The sequence below is a fragment of the Coenobita brevimanus genome, chromosome 14 (genome assembly GCF_032717465.1).
Source record: "Coenobita brevimanus isolate Jiangsu-jjx chromosome 14, ASM3271746v2, whole genome shotgun sequence".
Taxonomy (NCBI): domain Eukaryota; kingdom Metazoa; phylum Arthropoda; class Malacostraca; order Decapoda; family Coenobitidae; genus Coenobita; species Coenobita brevimanus.
This window is the reverse complement of record NC_136967.1, coordinates 3,276,704-3,293,038: the sequence shown is the minus strand read 5'-3', so window position 1 is coordinate 3,293,038 and position 16,335 is coordinate 3,276,704. Positions and strand designations below refer to the sequence as shown.

The 16,335-nt window shown below is 43.1% G+C and overlaps 3 protein-coding genes across 3 annotated transcripts; all 3 read left to right on the top strand.

Moving 5' to 3' along the window:
- The first annotated feature begins 5,745 nt into the window (after window positions 1-5,745).
- Window positions 5,746-6,710, top strand: LOC145418666 (uncharacterized). The gene is made up of 2 exons (XM_080287013.1): window positions 5,746-5,760; window positions 6,002-6,710. The coding sequence occupies exons 1-2, from the start codon at window positions 5,746-5,748 to the stop codon at window positions 6,689-6,691; spliced, it is 705 nt and encodes a 234-aa protein (XP_080143139.1). The 3' UTR covers window positions 6,692-6,710.
- Window positions 6,711-10,911: 4,201 nt separating this feature from the next.
- On the top strand, window positions 10,912-11,858 carry LOC145418650 (uncharacterized). Its single transcript, XM_080287012.1, has 2 exons — window positions 10,912-10,926; window positions 11,169-11,858. The coding sequence occupies exons 1-2, from the start codon at window positions 10,912-10,914 to the stop codon at window positions 11,856-11,858; spliced, it is 705 nt and encodes a 234-aa protein (XP_080143138.1).
- A 2,248-nt stretch (window positions 11,859-14,106) lies between these two features.
- On the top strand, window positions 14,107-15,099 carry LOC145418639 (uncharacterized). The gene is made up of 2 exons (XM_080287005.1): window positions 14,107-14,121; window positions 14,369-15,099. The coding sequence occupies exons 1-2, from the start codon at window positions 14,107-14,109 to the stop codon at window positions 15,056-15,058; spliced, it is 705 nt and encodes a 234-aa protein (XP_080143131.1). The 3' UTR covers window positions 15,059-15,099.
- Window positions 15,100-16,335: the final 1,236 nt, after the last annotated feature.

The following is a 16,335-nucleotide window of genomic DNA, read 5'->3' as shown; positions in this document are numbered from 1 at the left end:
AGCTATTTATTTTGCATATCACACTTAAATGTTCCTCTGTATGTTTTCTATGGCTTCGTAATATTGACAAAGATTGCATAAATAACATACAAGAAATTATTAAAAGGACATATGCAGAAATCAGCTAGTACAGAGGAGGATCTAGAAAGTCTACGAAGTTCTCAAAAATGTGACTCCTAAATACAGCCCAGGACAGCCCCGCGGACTCGTGTGAGAAGCTCCCAAGGGACCTAGAGAACTGCTTTCTTTACGTACCGCCATTTTAACATCCTCAGTCACAGGGAACACTTGGGAATTTCTGCACCCACCTGGAGTCCAGAAACTAAATTTTTAACATCTTTTTTCAACTTTCTCTTCCACTGTCAAGTAACCCTTTCCCGACACAACATGTGAGTGCGAGATGCTGAGAGTTCTTGTATTTATTTTTATAATAAAGAAAAAACCCAACGTGTTCATCACTTCCCCACCTTACGTATCTTATATCTTTATTTATTTATCACTCAAGCTCCTATGACTCACTCTTAGCTGAATAAAATCGTCTTGCTTTAGCTGGGTACCCGCATCAACGCTGCCTGGTTCCAACGCAAACTCTTAAGTGAATAAAATTGTTAGGCATAAACTGGAATAGAATGCTAGAAATTTCTGATCATGAGAAGGTCAAGAAGTTGCATGTGAGATACTGTTATTTCTGTATCACTGTAATCCATCACTTAGTATTATACTACGTTTTACTGGTAGTTCAAAATTAAACAAAGCAAGTATAACCAAGGGAAAAAGAAGGTAACAAAGGTTGAAATATGAGAAAAGCAAACACCATAACACGTAACTTATTGGGCACTGGGTATTTTTTGAAGTACTTCGTCTGAGTCCCTTTACAAATGAATGAATATGATGAAAAATTGAACAAATGAATGGTAAAAACAGACGACATAAGCACCAGAAAAAGGACATGGAAAGGTTATATTTTCGACGTCATGCTCGTAACAGGAAATAGATGGGTAACTAATGTAACAGATAGGCAGAGATGGAGGCAGCAAAAGGTAAATAAAAAATAATGTCATGGAGGTGAAATGAAGTAGAGGTAAAAGAGAATAAGATGGAGGATGAAAAGAATTTCGTACAAATGACGGGATGGGATAGAACAGGCTAGCAAAAAATAGGCCTGAGTGGAGAAAGTTGGAAGAGGCCTTGGTGCTGTAATGGCTGATGATGATGGTGATGATAATGATGATGATGATGATAATGATGATGAAGATGTGAAGGTGGAAGAGACGACATAAGCACTAGATGTTGTGATGATGATGATGATAATGATGATGATGATAAAGAGTTGGAAGAGGCCTTTGTGCTATAATGATGACGATGATGATGATGATGATAGAGAGCTGAAAGAGACCTTTGTGTTGTAGTGATGAAAATAATGATGATGATGATCATGATGATGATGATGATGACGCATATTCCACGTTAATAGCCTATAAAGATAATAATGACATACAACAGAATATTAAGATGCAAATTGAAGAATAAATCACTTAGGAAGAGGTGTTAGGGAGCCTTGTAAGCTCATAAGAATACGTCCTTGGAGTATGCACACACACACACACTCTCTCTCTCTCTCTCTCTCGTGAGGCAAGTAGGCAAAACACACACCACAATCCCTACCAGCTGTTCACAGTGACACTTTCACCTACCGCCACTCCCAGGTTGACAAATCATCATCATCATCATCAGCAGCAGCAGCAGCAGCAGCCATTACACTTATGAACACTCATTATTCTCGCTATAATCATCATCATCATCATCATCATTTTTATTATCATTATAGTCCTCAGCAGTATCATCATCATTATAATCCTCAACAGTACCATCATCATCATCATCATCATCATCAACATCATGACATTCAGAAACACACACACACACACACACACACACACACACACACACACACACACACACACACACACACACACACACACACACACACACGCAGTCCTTTGAAATAGGCCATTCATCTATTCACTCATCATTCAAGCCCTCGGAATCAGCGTCTCGGAATCAGCTTACTTTAACGAATGCCAATAAATAATCAGCAGACAGACATACGCGAGCAAAGAGAACAGGCTATTAGATGGAAGGTGGAGTTCCCTATGCAATTGCAGCCTCAAGTTGCATCTAAAGATCTTTCAAGGCGGATCCTCTCATTGCACAGCTCACCTGGCTAGTACGCAATATCATGGGTAATAACACTGCCTCAGTAAGCTGAATTTAATGTTTTCCCAGATGAGTACTCAACATCAGCCTTTAGTGCACTGCTCAAAGAGAGAGAGAGAGAGAGAGAGAGAGAGAGAGATTGTTTATCCCTCATTTATGTAACGTATCTGAGATTTTCAAGTTCAGCATGCAATTTATCCAGTGATTTTAATGAAAACAGAATAAAAGACACTTACCTCTCTTGAAGCAGAAGTAAAAACAAAGCAGGAATCGATACTTCACTCTGCTAAGGCTTCGCATCCTGCCCACCTTGCACCCGCTAAACGACACACCCTCCCCCCTTACCCAGCTTCCAGCTGCCCGTCTTGGCTGAATGAAGCAAACCGTATTGAGGTGGGATTTGCAACCATGATCCATTCCCTCTCTTAATTCACATCTGTTTTGCAGGTATAACTACACATGCAGGAAGAGTTTACACGCTTCTTTCTTTGTCTTTCGCGCGAAAACAAACCACAGCTAAGGCTGATAATTAATCGTAAATTTGTAAGTCATGTTCTTGCCCGCGAATCACCATGACGAAGCCATCATCGGGCGAGGTGGTGGTCAAGTGAGATGGCTAAATTGGTCCCGCCGGAGGCAGAGAACTTCTTGAAAGCGGTTGTCAATGGTTTTCCACAGAATCCACCAATAAGTCATAAAAAACGTCCCCTACCACAGCAGCAGTCACGAATGAGATAGTTTCGGTATAGATGATTCGGCATCGTTGCTCAAATGGAGACATTTAAGAGAGTGTGGGCCGACAGATGATGCGCACTGATGGGTCTCGGAAAAAGGAGCTGTGCAGTCGGCTGTGTGATTTATAATTCAATGAATTAGTGAGGTAAAATAAATCCAGTATCCCATAGGAGCGGAAGACACGACCCAAACACACCAGTTAAAAAGAAAAGCCCCCTAGTCACAATGTGCTTGACGACTATATTATCTGAACTACGAGGCAGGCAACACAACACATCACGTTTAGTTCACTTCGAGTTTATGAAAATCTTGCTGAATGAGTACGAGACTGGCACGGCCATAATAGTCAGAGTGAGGGCTAAAGAAATTATTGCCAAAAACTGCACGTCTGCGTTCTCGGTTTTGATAATACCGGTATGAGCCAATAGATGAAGGTGCTATATAACTCTCTCACATTCCTACCCCCTCTAGGGTTTCACTAATACACCACTAATCTTGAAAGGCGAGACTGGAGAATGTCATACCGTAGAGTGCATTGGTAACAGCAGAGGTGGGTTTACGGAAACACAGATAAAGTCCCAGCAATATTACATCAGCCCTTTGATGTAACAGGATCGAACCTATGACATCAGGATAACCCACATTTTACTGGCCGACTCCTGTGCTGGGATTCTCGTCGGTTACGGAAGCTCACCTTTGTTTGTTACACATTACAGTCCTCATTTGTGTTACATAAATTCTTCCAGTATCACCATGATCTGCATAAACAATGTACTAAAAGATATTAGCCAATATATCCAAAAATATATCGATAAGGAAGTGGTGTTGGTGAACTTTTTAAAAACGCATAATTTTGTTAGAAGCTCACGTTCAAAATGCATATTACTCTGTCGACAAGAAAAATGAGCGGGAAAAAGACATGCAGCGTATAATCTTCCATAGAGTATGGACATCTTCTCTCATCCGCCACCAGATGGCAGAACCTCCTGGAATGAGGCGGAGGCGATGGAGTGAGAGTCGCTTCCCTTCCCCTTCACCACAACACCGCGCGAGGCAGTTAAGGGGGAAGAAAGTATCATTATGTTCTCCTTATGTTTTTTTTTTTTTTTTTTTATGGTGGAGGTAATAAGAGAATTGCCCTGAGCCTAATGCTAGTTTACACATAGTTCTTAATGGCCAGAATACCACCTCAAGTCATAGTAATGATTATACCTATCCATCTACCTATTTATCTATCCCTTCTAGTCGCAATCATGTTCATATCTGTGCATCATCCTGTTTATCTGTCTTGCGGATAAAATGACTGGAAGAGACACACAGGATGATGCTTAGCTTTTTCAACACTCTAATGCTAATTTTATCCACTTGTATTTATGAATCATTCGTAACTGTGTGTGTGTGTGTGTGTGTGTGTGTGTGTGTGTGTGTGTGTGTGTGTGTGCGCGCGCGCGCGCAATTGACGCTGTCAAAGTTCATTTCAAACTCACTGCCATTAATTTTCATACATTCGTTATCAACGTATCATATTTCCACATCTCCGTACTCTTACGTTAATACTCGTATGTGGCTTCAGATTAAAACCACTTGTAACATGTATTTCAGATATTAAAGTTCTTTCATCATTAGTGTGTCATCCAGGAACCTTCGCTGTCGAGTTTGAAAAATTATAAATCAGAATATGGTACGTGCAACTTAAGTAATATTTACAGCGAGATAAACCCAGAATAAACGAAAGAAAGAAATGTCTGCTCTTTATTATTGCCCTTCGTTTCCGCCATACCTGTAGCTGAGAAAATTAAAGATGAAGGTAACGAATCGATATGGATTACTTCGAGGTGGATCATGAGTTCAGAACATTATATCTTTTTTTTTTTTTTTAATGAGGGAACTGGGGCCATTCTCACAACTTAAATGCATTGCGTGAAATTTGATGGGTCTTGGTTATGAAGTAGAAATGAGTCTCCTTGGTTACTAGTCAGTCTTGTCCTCCAGCCTGACAACATTTGATCATTGACTGAGCTGTGGAAGACGTTAGGGATCTTTGTCAGGCGAAGATAAACAACCTACAATTAAATAAAGCCTGCAGTCTGATTACATTTAGCCATCGTTTAGCTGAAAGGGGTTAGGACTCTACCAGATGAGAGCTAACTTGCTGTAGACATTCCCTTGCATAATTTCAATTTTTTTTTTTTTTTTTTTTTTTTGTCTGAAGGTAAAAACACTAACAAGTGACACTGAATGAATGTGGGCGGTTTACGATATCACGATTTCCTGGCCAGCATTTTGTATTGTTGTACGAGTTCCTAAAAGTAAAGAATATCCTTTCTTTCCTGTTCTCTTCTCCAGAAACGGGAAACTCTGAAAGCACTCATACACTCATACTGTTGGTGAAAGATCGAGATGGAAATACTGAAGTAACACTACACCTTGGGTATGCTTTTAATTTTAAAAGAATAATCTTACATCCAGAGTCGTAATCCATGCCATGAATCAGTTATAACTTGTGTGTGCACAGTACGTGAGCAAAACACACACACACACACACACACACACACACACACACACACACACACACAGGGAAGGAGGAAGGGACACAAAGAGGTGGACCACTTTCTACGGGTTCGATTACATAGGCCATTATCTTCTCCCTCCCCTCCATCCTTGGCTCCTCCCTTCACCCCACCCATAGAGTGATGGGTAGTGACGTCACGGACCCACTCGGTATATAAGAGGTGCCTACGCCTCGGCCATACAGTAGTCGCTCAAGTACAACAACTCTCGCATCGCCCCATCATGGTTTTCCTTGTGGTGAGTACTCTGATCGCCAGGGTAAAGTTTGCCAGTGGTAATTGTTCGGTTCCTACACTCCTTTACCGCCCTGCGTAAACCATTCCCTCTTTTCCTAAATGTTTACTGTACTGCAAAATACCAAAGAACCAGATATGCTCAAAGAAAATAGGACAAAGATGAAAATAAAAAGAAAGCCTTTACCCTTCCACCGTTTCTTATGATTTGTTGTTTTTTAATGTTTACGTTTGGTGTTTCTCAGTCGGTTGTTCTGGCGTGCGTCGGAGTCTCCTTGGCGGCTCATCCTCCAGCCTACGGCCACCCTCAGCCCCATTATGGCCACCAGCCCCAATACGGCCACCAGCCCTCATACAAACACTCCTACTGCGACCCCACAGCCACTCCAACCTGCGCCGCTAACTCCACCCTCTCATACTGCCTCTCAGACTCTGAGTACCCTGAGTACGAGATCAAGGGCGCCATCAGTGCTGACCACCTGTTCGCCAAGAAGTATGCTGACGTGGCTGATCAATCTGCTGACGATCTCGTTGACATGGTAACCAAGGACCAGGAGGAAGCCTTCGACTACTCGTACTACACTGGAGCTTCCACTGGTGACTCTCCTTACGATGCCACCCACTGGGGAGGCCCCGAGGGCTACATCTGCCCCTCGGACGTGGCCTACGCCATGCCCAAGCGTGCCCAGAATGTGGAGGGCAAGTGGCGCGTCATCGTCAACGATGTTCACTACTACACACAGACGGCCAGACTGGAGACATGCCTGTTCCCTGAGGCTGCATGCCGTGCTCTGGCTCCCTGCTTCAAGAGCCACTGTACTCAGAAGTACGTCTACCACCGTCTCCTCTCCTACGACCCATGCGACCCCTACAAGGGTCTCTTCATCGACATCTACAAACTGCCATCCGCCTGCTCCTGCCACATCCCTGCCTAAGAAGGCGGTGAGGCAGGCGTGGCAGAGGAGCCTCCAGGTCACGGCTGAGGCTCCATGGCCACACCAGAATTACCGACACGCCCTATGACCCTGACCCCACCCCAGCGGAGGAGAAGCCCCGAGATGACTGGAGAACTGCTTTCTTCACAACCACCACCATCACGCCAGGGACTCCCGGGACGCTCCACCCGCTCATCCTTCTCTCTCTCACACCCTCTTCCTTCTGACCCTATATCTACACCATGTGAGTGCCAGATGCGAGAAGTTATTGTACTATTTATTTGTCAATAAATAACTGAATATGTATGTTGTTTACTATATGACCCCTGAAAAAATATAATGGAAAAAATATAAAACTGGCTGATCAACATGCATTGGCAAAACTACTGTTTTCTTCCCGATTAATGTATCGTCTTCAACATCACCATCATCTTAACCTTTCATCTCACTGTCTTAAATGTATTGGGTAGGGTCGAGGAACAGCAAAAGGGAAATACATTCGTACAACTATCCTTTCAGCCCCTCATTCCCTGCAATTATTTGCTCATCATCCTTCTTACAGCTGACATTCATAGCGATTGCATTCAAACTTAATGGAGTTCAGAATAATTTATATTTTAGCAGTATTTTGCTTTACATATTTAAAATAATGAAATGTCAGATTTTCCCTTTTGGAAAATATAAGTCCTGTAGGAAAGACCCAATTCAGAATAATATTTTGATAGACAAACAGATATATAGATAGACAGACTGACAGACATCCATCCATTCATCCATACATACGTAGGTAGAGAGACAGACAGAGAAGCCGACAGATAAACAGGTAGTTAGACAGATTAATATAACGTGACAGCAACCCCACAGTATGTTAGCATGGTGTGTATAAGTCTTGAACACAACACACAGTACGATCTCACAGAGGACGAGGGAATCAGAGCAGAAAGGCCTCTTGAGTACGATTTCCTCCCCTTCACTGCTGGGGTAGGTACTATCTATGTGTCCATCTATAGCCAGACGCATTAATCCCGTAAAGTGTGGCCATAAATAAATAGCCTCCATGTCGCCTTGTCCCCTGCCATTTCTCTGCCCTACCCCTTGCGTACATTCCCTCTCTCATTTACCTCTCCACTCCATCCTTCCATCTCATCCTCGGTCTCTCCCTCCCTCTCTCCCCTCCTCCACCTCACTCACATACACTCTCCTAGTTAGTCTCTCACTCTCCATCCTCTCCACATGGCCAAACAGCCTCAGTGAATGTCTCCTAACTCCGTCTGTCACATCCACAACACAACGCTCCTTCACTTCCTCATTTGTCAGTCTGTCTCTCGCTGTAACTCCACATGCTCCTCGCAGGCAACTCATTTCCACTGCTCCACTTTTGACTTGTGTCCTTCCAATAAGGCTCAAGTTTCGCTTCAATAGGTACACTCGGGTGGGGGGGGGGAGGGAATGCACTCAGTCTTATACATTATGACAACTGACAAAGAAGTAAGAACAACATTTTTGGTCCTGCCTGATATTGGTACTGTTCCTCTGCTTGCCTCCCATTAAAAAAAAAAAAAATGATATGACAGTGACTCATCTTTACTTCAGAAGCTTTTAGTAATTATAAGTACAGAAGTCTCTTATTTATCTATGAACGACACATTTATGAACGGTAACGGGCACGGATTGGGGGTGGGGGGCCTACGCCCCTTATTTTCAGCAGACCATTAAGTACCGATGGTAAAATAACTTAGTTATTTGCCAAAACATGTTCAATAAAATCTTACATAAATTTTATCATATGGTCATATCAATGAAAAGAGGGATTTAGTAATAGATTTTGAGGAATTCGGTAGTTACAGCATGGAATCGATCTTGGAGGTCTTTGCGAACACCTCCCCTCCATCCTGTTTGATTTGGAGGGGCAATAAAGTCTTGCATCAGCCCTATGCTTTCTGGTCATCGCCTCTACACACAAGCCTTAATTCTTTCACTGTAAGTAGGCCTAGATTTTCTTTGCCTTGCGGTTTATTTCACGCAGCTCAGTGGCAAAGAAATGGCAATGCCGTGGTTTTACGTCCTCTCCGTAGAACTTCTTCGTGACATTCATCGTATTCTAGCGCATATCTATTACTGCAGCTCAAAAATGCAGATAAAGAGATGGCTATTTTGGGCCAATTTAGAGGGAAAAGACTGAAGCACCCAATTAGCTTAATCCCGTAAATCCAGTGACGTCATGATTTTTTTTTTTTTTGCTTCCTTCAGATGGTTTTATTCAGCTCTGGGGAGGGTTATCAAACTGGATGGGTTAGATATAGACCTTATTAGCGCCTTCGTTGCTATAGATTTTTTAACGTTGAATGAAATCGTATAAAAATGATAGGAATAAACTAAAAATAAGTCCTTGTTTTAAAAGGGCTGATAAATCCAGAACTCGTATTCTTGTCGGTTGAGATAGCTCCCTAACACCTTTTCCCACGCGATTTATTATGTTTATTACGCCTTACGCTCCCTGCCTCTGTTACATAAATCCTTCCAACATCGCCATACTATACAAACATAACGTACAAAAGGATACTAACCTTCCATATCCAAAAATAAATCGCTAAGGCAGAGATGTTAGGGAGTTTCATTAACCGACAAGAATACAAGCCCAGATATACTTTCATTTCCGAGTAAAAACTGGGAATTAAATCGCTGTTTATTCAGGAATCTTAAAATAAACTGATCTTAAAGTTAGTTCATTTTTACTGCTGTTCTTACTTCATTTTTTTTTTCTTCTTTTCCTTTCTCTTCTTGTTCCTTCTTCTTCTTCTTCTTCTTCTGATGCAATTCAAGTCTGTGATGTGGTGATTGTTATTAAGATTATTTTCAATATACTAGGGACCCTGGAGACGTGACTTAAAGTGATTAATTTTTACAGAGCAGTGTGTGTGTGTGTGTGTGTGTGTGTGTGTGTGTGTGTGTGTGTGTGTAAATTTTTTTCACTTCGTAACGTTATTTATCACTGAAAAAGATGAAAAGTCCTTCCGCTATGATTACTGAAATCATTGGTTACTGATATCTATTTACCCTGAGAAGAATCATGCAACATCAGCTGTACTTCACTCTGTTGCAAGGTGGGATTATGTGGCACAGCGCCGTCTTCTCGTTAGCAAGGGAAACATCCTAACACCTCCCCCTAATCGATTAAGCTTCCTTGTTTTTCTCCTGTATGTCATGTATATCTTCTACATTCCGGATTAGTTTCCATCAGTAACATAGGATTTAAAGGTGAAATATACAAAACAATATCCAAAGGACGAGGTGTTACAAAACCGCCTAAACAAGCGACAGTACCCCCAGTAGATTCGCATTTCAGGAGTCGCTTAGGGGTGTGGGTCAGGGCACCGGATGACAGGGAGAGGAGAAGTCAGAGTTATTCCAGAGGGTCTGCACATTCCCCACCTTTGTAGGAACGGGGGTGGCGGAGGTATATGGGGTGAAGAGTGAAAAAAACAAAAAAAAATCATCGTTAATTCGTTGGAGGGAACAAAGGGATCAACCGAAGAGAACTGGGAAGGGGTAAAAACTAAGTGGCAGGTGGGTAGTGGCTGGGAGGGCGTAAATAGTGAGGATGTGACCACCAGGACTACGTTAAAAGCGGATGTCCGCCAGTGCAAGTGACATTTAGCACTCATGCGTTAAATTAGAGTAGTGTTGCTTTACAGAATATGACGCGCTAGAACAGAATAGGGTCAGTTTAAAAAATTCAGTATGTAGTGTGTTACAATATCCTATACCATCGAAAAATAATAATAAAAAAGAAAACGTTACACAGAGGCATCATCAAGATACATGGAAGTATTTTTGTTACTTCATTACCAGCACAGTGATCTTGACCCAACATAAATGAATTAAATAAGCCTTTTGGTCACAAGGGATGACATAATTATTTTCCCTGGATTTAGCTGCTGTAAAACTGAGTGTGTGGGCGCCCAAGAGCGAAACTCGCTTTCTATATGGTAGAGGGTTGGGGAAGTAGAGCATATGGGTGGATCACTTTCTATGGTTACGACTACATCAGCCTTCCTCCCCCCTCCCCCCTCTCCTCTACCTTCCCTTTCCCTACACCTCATCCTTCCTCTCCCATACAGTGAAGGGTAGTGACGTCACGGACCCACCCAGTATATAAGGGGTGCCACCTCCTCGGAAATACAGTAGTCGCTCAAGTACAACTCTCGCATAGCCGCATCATGGTTCTTCTTGTGGTGAGTACTGTGACCGCCAGGGGAGAGTTTGATTTTAATAATTACCTTGTCTCCTTCACTGGCATTTCTCATTGAGTTAAAATTAATATTTCAATCTTTTTTTGAAAGTGTACAGCAGGGGAAAAAAAAATCAGTGCAGTGTACCATCACCAGCATTTTCATTATGAATAAAGAAAAACATGCACTGTGGAATATTATTCTTTCTGTTTTCATTGTTAATACTGACGCTTGGTGTTTCTCAGTCGGTTGTTCTGGCGTGCGTCGGAGTCTCCTTGGCGGCTCATCCTCCAGCCTACGGCCACCCTCAGCCCCATTATGGCCACCAGCCCCAATACGGCCACCAGCCCTCATACAAACACTCCTACTGCGACCCCACAGCCACTCCAACCTGCGCAGCTAACTCCACCCTCTCATACTGCCTCTCAGACTCTGAGTACCCTGAGTACGAGATCAAGGGCGCCATCAGTGCTGACCACCTGTTCGCCAAGAAGTATGCTGACGTGGCTGATCAATCTGCTGACGATCTCGTTGACATGGTAACCAAGGACCAAGAGGAAGCCTTCGACTACTCGTACTACACTGGAGCTTCCACTGGTGACTCTCCTTACGATGCCACCCACTGGGGAGGCCCCGAGGGCTACATCTGCCCCTCGGACGTGGCCTACGCCATGCCCAAGCGTGCCCAGAATGTGGAGGGTAAGTGGCGCGTCATCGTCAACGATGTTCACTACTACACACAGACGGCCAGACTGGAGACATGCCTGTTCCCTGAGGCTGCATGCCGTGCTCTGGCTCCCTGCTTCAAGAGCCACTGTACTCAGAAGTACGTCTACCACCGTCTCCTCTCCTACGACCCATGCGACCCCTACAAGGGTCTCTTCATTGACATCTACAAACTGCCATCCGCCTGCTCCTGCCACATCCCTGCCTAAGAAGGCGATGAGGCAGGCGTGACAGAGGAGCCTCCAGGTCACGGCTGAGGCTCCGTGGCCACACCAGAATTACCGACACGCCCTATGACCCTGACCCCACCCAGCGGAGGAGAAGCCCCGAGATGACTGGAGAACTGCTTTCTTCACAACTACCACCATCACGCCAGGGACTCCCGGGACGCTCCACCCGCTCATCCTTCTCTCTCTCACACCCTCTTCCTTCTAACCCTTTCTCTACGCCATGCGAGTGCCAGATGCGAGAAGTTATTGTACTATTTATTTGTCAATAAAGAATTGAACATAAATGATGTTTGTGAATTATATGTCCTCAGTAAATGGCATGAGAAACCAAACAAGTTTTACTGTGTATATATATATAGTAAGGAAAATGTATCTTTGTCACATACATTACACGTAATCGGTACAGGTCCACGTTTCTCGTGTCAGAGATTTAGTGGCTCACAATAATTCACAGTTTTCTGAGAATTGTTTAGCATTTCTAGAAATTCAGTATCATTTATGATGTGGCATGTATACTGTATTGTGGTCATAATCAATTACATTCTTGTCTGGACAGGTCACCCATCTGTTTAACTGTCCATGGCCTTCTAAAAGGAAACTTCTAGTTTTCCGTATAAAAAAAAATTAAGTAGCTTGAGTCTCTAGGCATAGAATTCGTACACAAATCGTAGATATTCGCTATCGTACTACTGAGACTCCCTACATTCACCTTTAGATTCCGTTTCTTACACACTCTCCCAAACTCAGTCACCAAGCCTTGCAGTTCCCCCTCGTATTCGCTTAACAGTGCAGCATAATCTGCAAACAACAGTACAGGAAGTTTCCAAACGTTGCCCACTCTCATTAGGGACCCTCCCACATCCACTGTTCTACCCTGTATCTCTTTTATAACCCCATCTATATCATATATTAGCATCCTCTCAATTCTACCGATGACACATGCAGACTCTGACATGTACACAAGAAACCACTACAACACTTTCACTTTCACATCCATTACTCTTCTTATAGGCACCCCGTCCCCACTGCTACGTCGCCAGCATGGGGAAGGATTGAATCTGGCCATCACACTCCCTCCGTTGAGCAAGTCTGGGCCTGCAATGGACTCCCAGTAATATGGACTAATACAAGCATTTCCCTGTGCATGGTTTCTCATAACTGAACACAATCATCAGAGTAATAAGAGTAATAAAATTAAGCGTCAGTCGGTCAGCTGATGTTTGTGTCGTATGTACGTTGCATCTGAGAATAGTTTTACGTTCCTGTTAGCCCTTTAGGAGCCATGATGTATTTTTTCTACCGTCAAGCGACTGAATTTAGCTTTTAAAAATCTCTAGTACTGAGGAGATCTAGCCTCTTCATCTCTAGCATATTTTCATTTTTCTGCCACTAGATGCTGTTTTACTCACTTCAGGAGAGTTCCCTAGTAAAGAAAAAGCTAATGAATGATTTTATCCATCATTTTTTTTATTCATCCCAAAATAAGTAAGTTTTCGTAGGGATTGTAAGAATAAAATAGAAATGTGCATCAACTGACTGAAAAGGTTGATAATGTTATGTATAACCAGTTGAATTCGAGTGGTTTCTTACGAGGCTTGGGAGAGTCTTTCACTGCAAGCAGCCATGCTTAACGCACTATGCTTTAGTGTGCAAACCGAGTAGCTAATATGCATAAACAAAGGATGATTGTGTATGGTGTGCATGGGATATCAAGAACAAGACAGCCTGTTTATATAATTACTGTTTATTTAAGTGTACAATTTACATCGTTCAAATGATTTTTTGTAATTTATCAACTCATAATTCTTGACTTGCACACAGTTATATAATATATATATATATATATATATATATATATATATATGTGTGTGTGTGTGTGTGTGTGTGTGTGTATCCTCCCGACTGTCATCTACCACAACGATTTTGATATATTTATTACACATCAATAAACGTAAAACTTTTGTCATTCCGACTGACGGCCAAACAGTGACTGATCTTTATTTAGGACAGTCTGTGTTGATTAAATGTGTAAGGCGTGTCTTTGGCTTGAAGGTGGCTTAGCTTCCTCAGCGACCGTGAGCCCTCGCTTGCAAGTGCTCAGAGAGTGAATGTAGAGTTATTTTTAGCTCAGTGCTGCGTCACGGGACCCTCACGCCTTGTCTGACGGGTATATAAAGGCAGGTGAGGCGGGAAGACGGCAGTACAAGTCTCACATCGCAGCCTCAACATGGTTCTTGCACTGGTAAGCTTGAACATGAAACTTTTGTGCAGTCAGTATGCAGTAAGGTAACCCTTTTTCTTCTTCTTCCTCTTCTCTTCTTCTTCAAGCAAATTTTTCTGCCTCAACTTACTTGCAAAGATCTGCACATTTTAAAGTTAGTTTTCTTCACCTCAGGGAGTAAAAAACTATCATTCAAAATCAGAAAGTTAATCTGGCAGTATATTTTCTTGTACCAGATATATCATTATTGACGACAATTTCTTTTCAGTCGGTGATTCTGGCGTGCGCCGGAGTCTCTCTTGCCACAGGCCCTCCCCCACCCTACTCCCGCCCCCCGACTTCCTACACCCCCAAGCCAACCTACGGCCCTCCGCCCTCCTACAAGCCAGGGTACTGCGACCCCACTACCCCTCCTGCCTGTGCTAAGGGCTACGAGACCTTCTGTTTAGAGGATCCAGAGTACCCCGAGTATGAAATCAATAATGCCATCACTTCTGACCAACTTTTCGCCAAGAAGTATGCTGACGTGGCTGACCAGTCCGCTGACGATCTCGTTGAATATGTGTCGAAAAAACAAGAGGAATATTTCGACTACTCTTTCTATACCGGAGCTTCTACCGGCAAATCCCCCTACGACGTCACCCACTGGGCAGGTCCAGAGGGCTACATCTGCCCTTCGTACGTGATCTATGGCAGGCCCAAGCGTGCCCAGAATGTGGAGGGAAAGTGGCGCGTCATCGTCAACGATGTTCACTACTACACACAGACGGCCAGACTGGAGACATGCCTGTTCCCTGAGGCTGCATGCCGTGCTCTGGCTCCCTGCTACAAGAGCCACTGTACTCAGAAGTACGTCTACCATCGTCTTCTCTCCTACGACCCATGCGACCCCTACAAGGGTCTCTTCATCGACATCTACAAACTGCCATCCGCCTGCTCCTGCCACATCCCTGCCTAAGAAGGCAGTGAGGCAGGCGTGGCAGAGGGGCCTCCAGGTCACGGCTGAGGCTCCGTGGCCACACCAGAATTACCGACACGCCCTATGACCCTGACCCCACCCAGCGGAGGAGAAGCCCCGAGATGACTGGAGAACTGCTTTCTTCACAACTACCACCATCACGCCAGGGACTCCCGGGACGCTCCACCCGCTTATCCTTCTCTCTCTCACACCCTCTTCCTTCTAACCCTTCCTCTACACCATGTGAGTGTCAGATGCGAGAAGTTATTGTACTATTTATTGTAAATAAAAAAGTAAAAAAAATAATTGAGCAAATGATTCATCTTTCTCTATAGAACAGTTGTATGTCACGGGAGACAAGTATTTACTGAGTGTTATATCTATATCTATATCTATATCTATCTATCTATCTATCTATCTATTCATCTATCTATCTATCTATCTATCTATCTATCTATCTATTCATCTATCTATCTATCTATCTATCTATCTATCTATCTATCTATCTATCTATATATATATATATGATGTCGCAGGTGCACATAATGCACAGGTTGCCGTTAAACATTTGTTGGGAAATGTGTCTTCTTCAAGGATACTACCAAGTGGCACGTACCAGTAAACATTAATGGGCCAGGGTAAATAATGCATGAATTAAAGAAGGCAGAAGCAATATTAATACAAGATGATACACGAAAACTTTCTTAGATACGACACGAGAGACAATATGCAAGCTGACACGAGACAGAAGAACTCGAAATAGCTGGGACCATGTGGACTGACTCAGCCAGTGGGTGAGCATACATATAGAGGAAAATAATATCTTTTGCCCGTAGCGCTTTTTCCTTAGCGATTTATTCTCTGCCTTACACCTTATTACCCTTTTGAATATCACTGGTGTAAAAGCCCTGTTGTAAGCCTCCTATCCCCACAAGCACACGGCGTCTTGTGACTGGCACTGGATTTCTTCATGCCTAAGGTGTCTTAGTTTCTCAGCTGCTGTTTTTTTAATGTCTCTTTTCCTATACAAAAAATAAATGGTGAGCTTTGGTGGGACGGCTCTGTTCTCATGGGACCGCGTTTATAACTTTATCAGGCTTAAGTTGTTTATAAGCCTGTTTGTACACTCATTGTATGGCTGCCTTCACTCATCATCATCATCATCATCATCACGCCTTTTGTTCCCACCCATATGAGGATGAGGTCCAAAAAGCAAGGAAAAATGGAAAAAATGACTGGGAGTACTAAGAATGAGTATGTTCAGAGAAATGGGCCAC